This window comes from Giraffa tippelskirchi, chromosome 5 (genome assembly GCF_054371585.1).
Source record: "Giraffa tippelskirchi isolate mGirTip1 chromosome 5, T2T-mGirTip1v1.2.pri, whole genome shotgun sequence".
In the NCBI taxonomy this organism is placed as follows: Eukaryota; Metazoa; Chordata; class Mammalia; order Artiodactyla; family Giraffidae; genus Giraffa; species Giraffa tippelskirchi.
Window position 1 is genome coordinate 18,821,587 of NC_137279.1, and position 6,000 is coordinate 18,827,586.

At 56.3% G+C, this 6,000-nt stretch overlaps 1 protein-coding gene across 1 annotated transcript in view; it reads right to left on the reverse strand.

The window, feature by feature from the left end:
* LHX4 (LIM homeobox 4) overlaps positions 1–3,203 on the reverse strand; it is a 44,676-nt gene extending 41,473 nt beyond the window's left edge. Inside the window, exon 1 of the mRNA XM_081485844.1 lies at positions 3,128–3,203. Coding sequence (XP_081341970.1) covers positions 3,128–3,203 — 76 coding nt within the window. The remainder of the gene's footprint in view (positions 1–3,127) is intronic.
* Positions 3,204–6,000: the final 2,797 nt, after the last annotated feature.

A 6,000-nucleotide genomic window follows, 5' to 3' on the forward strand; every position in this document is an offset into this window, starting at 1 on the left:
GAAGTGACCCTGAGGGTGTCGCCTCCTGCACATGAGAGCATTCCCGACACCCAGAGCAAGGAGCCAGGGTTTGAGTTCCTTAGAAAACACTGACCTGAGGCGGAGGGGGCACTGCCCCGGCGACCAGTCCAAGCTTTAAGGGGGGGGGCTGTTTTATTTCTCTACCCTAAGTTGCTCTTGGATTGCTCCCAGCCTCCTCCTTCCAGATTCTTCCAAGCTTCTTGCTCAGACCTATGCCTGTCAAAGGGATGAAGACTCCCAGCTTGTCCCAGGAAAGCCTGAGCTGGTGCATCCTCATCGGGTGACCCAGGGGCTGTGAGAGCGAGGCCAGGACCTGCTCTGCAACCTCCAAGGGGTGAAGCAGGGGGACAGGGAGCACCATATACCAGGCCGCCCAGGAGCAAGCAGTGTGTGTGTGGCTGGGGGGGGTGGGGATTAGGGGGTATGGGAGCGGATAGGGTGTATGAAAGAGGACCGCCGAGAGAGAAATGATTACATAACTTGGTAATGTTTTCCTGAAGGGAATGTGCCTAAACCATCCCCTCAAAGCAGAAGACCAAACTGGATTCCAACCCCTACAATGCCCCTAGAGGCCAGGGACCAGAGCCACTGAGGTGGGGGGATCGCTAGACCTGTGCTCCATCTGCAGTGGCTCAGGGTGAAGAAGCAGAAGGCGGCTGTGGTGGGGGGATGGGTAAGCCTTCCAGTTGGTGGGTTGGAGGGACCAGTGTTGGAGAGCTTTTCTATTCTCTTCTCCCCACCCCACCCCCACCCCCAGGTTTAAACACCCACATCCCAGGATTACCCCTCTCCCTCCCTGAGGCCCAAGGGCATGTCCACTTCTACATGGAATTCTTAGGCTACTGGGTCCTACATACCAAAGAGAATGGTTGGGTATATATGCCAGAGGGGGCCAGCCCCCCTCCTCCCCTCTACCCCCAGTTCCCAGCACCAGCAGCTTAATAGCCAGAAGCCAGATCTGCTGCAGTCGGTGAGGGAACAATCCATACACATACACACACACACACACACACACACACACACACCCAAGGGGAAAAAAAAAAGCTGATCCCAATCCCCAAGGGGATTGGTGCCCTCAGTTTTGGCCAGTGCCGCCTCCAACCAAGGCCACAGAACCAGGGCAAGACAAAAGGAAGGACAGACCACCCCCTCCTGGTTCAGCCTTGCCTCGCAGGACCGCCCTGTAATGCGAGTCCCCTTCTCTACCTCCTTAAGTTTTCCATACTTCGAACCCAGATGCTGAGCCCTGGCGAACTGTCACTCTGAAGGTGAGTTTTAGGCATTTTAGGAAATCGAGTTCCTGATGATGGAATCAAAGTTGTCTCAGCAAGAAAAACAAAAAGTGAGACCATCTGAGAGTGTGTGCGAGGCATCCAAAGAAAGGCTGTCAGAGCAAACCCCACTGTGTTATGTTGCAGTCCTAACACAGGCCACCTATGGACCACAGCTGTTAAATCACAGCTGTACCCAGTAAAAGGACACAAGAAACACACACCTTCGTCCACTCTCACACTCCCCTCACTTGCACAGTGACAATCAGCTTAAGCCGGAGCACATTTGACAGGGTTTGTGAGTGTGTGTGCGAGGGGGCTGACAACCCCCTCCCTCCCCGCCCTTGGTGGGTGAGGGGAGTAAGGAGTCAGTGAGCCCCCAACACCTTCTACAGACACATCTTAGCAGTAAACTCCCGAAGGCACAGCGCAGACTTAGAATTGTCAACAATTGACCGAAAAAGATACAAAAGATAACTGTAGGATATAGTCAACGAACAACCTAAATAGATTTGAGCGAAGCTATCCTCTTCTAGTCCCTTCTCACAAACTTCTTAGGAAGTCGCGGAGTCGGGGCACTCTCGCCAGGCTACCTCTGAGGTATTGCTGGGGCAGAAACCTTGTCATAGAGAGCAGGGGCGCAGGAGGGCGCGCTCGTGCACCCTAGTTCGTAGGTAGGTACCATCCGTGGATGAGCCAGCCCTCAAGGATGTAGCTACCGCTCCATGGAAGAAGTCGCAGGCGGAAACCCCTCGGCGAGTAGAGGGAAGAAGCCTTCTCTCTACCATGCCCAGGGGCGGTCCGCGGAACCCGAAAGCCTGCGGGGCAGGGCTCGAGCGGCGCCCGCCACGCGGGCGCGACGCCACAGGACGTGCTCTGGCCTCTGCACAGATTTTCCACCGAAGGCTCACCCTTCGCTAGTGAGGGACAGAAACAGATTCCCACCTGGAAAATCCCTGCGCGCGCGCACACACACGTACTCTCACACACACACCTGAGTATAAACAGGCTCTGAGCTCCGGCCACCTTCCTGATTTCGGGTGCAGGAAAGACAAGCGAGCGGGCGAGCAAAGTGCCCTTACGCTCTTATCTCTTCCCTTACGAGTCCAAGCTATCCCGAAACCTGCCCTCTCGTGCGCCAAGGATGTACCCCGAATTCAGAACTTCGTCCTGGTGCTCCCCCTCCCTTCATTCCTCGGCTTGCTAGAATATGGCGAGTGGATTTCCTCACTAGGAGCTGGCAGTCCCCGGCGGCGCAGGCGGCGGGCGCTGCGGGCAGCAGGGGCTGGGGACGCATCAGGCGCACGCCCTGCGCGCGGGGACAGAGAGTGGGCCTGGGCTTCTGTGCCGCCAGCCCCGGGGGCGGGGGACGCGCTCTCCAACTTTCCGCCAGCTGGGGTGAAGTTGCACTAGCGGTACTGCGAGCTTTGACTGTAGCCCTCCCCGCCCCCCCGGGGGGTGATTTTGGGGGACCACCCCAGGGCTCTGACCTGGCCTGCAGCCTGTTCCCCTGGCGTCCTCAAACAGCACTCTCCCCAACGCTCCTAGAAAAGCCACGGGCTGGGGATGCGGGGTTCGGTATCCCTCGGTTCGCCTCAAGCACCATCCCGGAGGTGTTCACTTTCGGCTCCCAAAGCCAAGGGCCAGGCCCTTCCACACGCACTCTGGCTGGTGCCCCTGCCCTGTGACCGCCTCTGCGCCCCGTCCGTCGGCCCCTCGCCCCGCCCGTCCCCTCCGGTCCAGGCTACGCGCAGCGTCCGGCCCGCCCCAAATCGGCCCAAGCTGCTGGTTGTCTGGCTATCAAATTAAATCAGCGAGAAAGGGGGGTGTCTTACGTTGCATCGGCACACCAAGCATCTCCGGGAGCCCCTTGACAGCCCCCTCCGCGGGGACAGCTGCGCTCTGCATCATCTCCGAGCGAGAGCCAGCGAGTCGCAGTCTACGGAGATCTCTCGCTCAAGCTGGATTCAGAAATTGGAAAATAATAATAAAAAAAACACCCAACCAGACCGCCGAAGTCACGGTGGAAGCGGACCCTCCGCTTCTCCAGCAGGATTCCACAGGCTGCCTGGCCCCCTCCCCCTGCCAGTCCCCGGTCTGTTTCAAATCCCTTTGATCTCGCTCTCCGGGGTTGGTGCACATCCCGGGTTGAGGAGACGCTGTTGCTGCAGCTCTGGCTTTTTTTCCCCCTCCTCCCTCCCCCGCCCGCTTCCCTCCCCCTCCCCCTCCACCCTTGGCGTGCCGGCCGCCGGGGAGGCCGCGGTCACCCAGGCATTTTGATTCATTCACACTGCAGGAACGGCCGTGACGTCGCTTTCCGCAGGCAGGCCCGCCCTTCAGCCAAGCCCTCCACCCGGCAGCATGCGGTGGACCCTGGCCGGAGTGGGGGTCCCAGCGCCCCGAGGGAGGCCGGCCGGGCAGGAGGGCGGGACCGCATGGAGCTGGGCGGGGCCTCACGGGCCTTCCCCCACCCGCTGTCCGCGGTGCGCGCTCGCGCCCCGGGTATAAATACTGCGGCTGACTCGGCCGCGGCAGCAGGTGTCCCGGACGGCTGTGTCCGGGCCTTCGAGGGTTCCGTGGGTTCCCGCGGGGGGTCCCGGCCCCAGCGGGTTGCTCTTGTCCTCTCCGCTCCTCCGTTCGAACCAAAGGGCGGGGCAGGCACTCCGGAGGCTCGGCCGCTCGGCGGGGGTCTTCCCGTCGCGCGCTCTCGGTCCCCGGCTTCTCCCGGCCTGACGATCGAGCGCGCTCCGTAACTAGATGACTCCATCCTCCTCGTCCTCGTCGTCCTCCTCTTCTCCTCCAGCCAACTCCTTTCCCGCCGGCGCTTCCCAGCCCTTGCTCTCTCTCCCCCGCGTCTGGCTGAGGCCGGGCCAGGGACAGCCCGTACTCAGCCCGGAGCGCGCGAGTCACGCAGCGGGCAGCGGGCGGCGGGCGGCGGCCGGCGGTGGAGGGCCGCCAAGGGACTGCGCGCGGAGGTAGCGGGGCGCGGGCCCCCGGGTGCGCGCCCCCGCACACAGCGGCCTGCGGCTTCCAGTGGACTCTCAGGTCCTCTTCCGCCCCGTCCCGGCCGCTCTGCCTGCGTCCGCCCAGCTTGTCCTGCCCTCAGTCGTTCAAGACCGTCCTGCCTCACCCGCTGCTACCGCGGGTGTTTTAAACAATTCCCCACCTCGTGCGTTTGGGGCGGCAGCGCGCACACCCACCGCCGGGGCTAACGAGCGAAGGCGCGCGTGTTGCTTATGGTATTTACAAGACACACACAAACACCAATTCTCTGCGCGAAGTCCTGGAGGAAATAAAACAGAAGGCCCGTCGCTGGGACGGGTCTCCGCCGAGTGCTTCATCCGATTCTCGGCGCCGCCTGACTGCAGGCTCGAGAAGCCCATCCCCCTGCAATAGGACCCTCTCCGGATCCTAGGATCCTATCCTAATAGGCGACTCTCTGGATCCCAGCTCTCGCAACACCGCCACTCTGAATTTCGTTCCAGAGACACAGACAGATGTGTGATCCCAGCTTAGTGGGCTTTGGCTCGGGTGGGAAGGGGAACTGGGTGCTCTCTCTTCAACCATCCAGGTTTTTCTCCTGGGAGAAAAAGAGGGGATACCAGGACTGGTGAGGGACAAGCATGACAGTGGGCGAGCATGGCATGGCTGCCAGCGCTTGGAATTTGTTTTCAATGAAGTCACAGTGACTTTTGTGTGTCCTGGTGCTGGTTTGGCATCGTCTCTTGCCCTGCCTACCTGCGAGGCAATTCCAGTGCACAAGAAGCCAAGAACCAGGTGACATTTTCAGTATTCACCAAAATGTTTTCTACGAAAACTTTTGCTGGCAAACAATCACGAGGAAATGCCAGCCTCATTAAGAATCAAAGAAAAGCAAAACAAAACATCTTGTGCATATACCTCTGTCTGTTCAGTGAAAAAAGGGGGAGGAGAATCGTAGAATTCACTGCTGTTGAAGGTGCTTGGAGACTGTTTCTCTCACAAACATTGCTAATGTGTTTATAAGCTCTTAAATTCGTTTGAAAAGCAATTGGGCCATATGTATCAAGTCCATAAACTGTTCATACTCTTTAGTTCATGTCATTCCACTTTAGAGTGTCTATTCTAAGGAAATAATAAAATTTGAAAAAAGTTTCAGACAAGAGGCTTAAACAACCTAAGTATTCAATAAAAGAAAAATAATGTTATACAATTATTGAAACTAATTATGAAACGTAGCAACATGGAAATGCTTGTGAAATACTAAAAATTTTTAAAGCAGGATGCAATATTCTATGATTATAAGTATGTAAAAATGTTAGTCAAAGATAAAAGCAGTGGTAATCCCATTGTTGGCTAGGGTGTGTGTGTGGGGGAATTAGAAAACAGTTTCCTAGTGGGTATGCAAAGAAGAACAATGTCTTCTGAGGGCATTTTGGCAATATCTTTTATAGCCCACCAGTGTGATGGATTTGACCTCATCCATATAAAAATTTGTCCACACAAAATAATCAAGAATAATATCTATAATGATATATGTTTATAACAGTTAAAGAGGATAACCTACATATCCAACAATAGGGGATTATTAGAGTATATAAGTGGAATATTATAGTCATTTGAAAATACAACAGGATATTTAATAATGTAGAAAAGTGTTTCAGATTTATAAGGAGGTGAGAGAAAAATGAGAATGTGAAGCAGTATGGACTTTAGGATTTTTTAAACA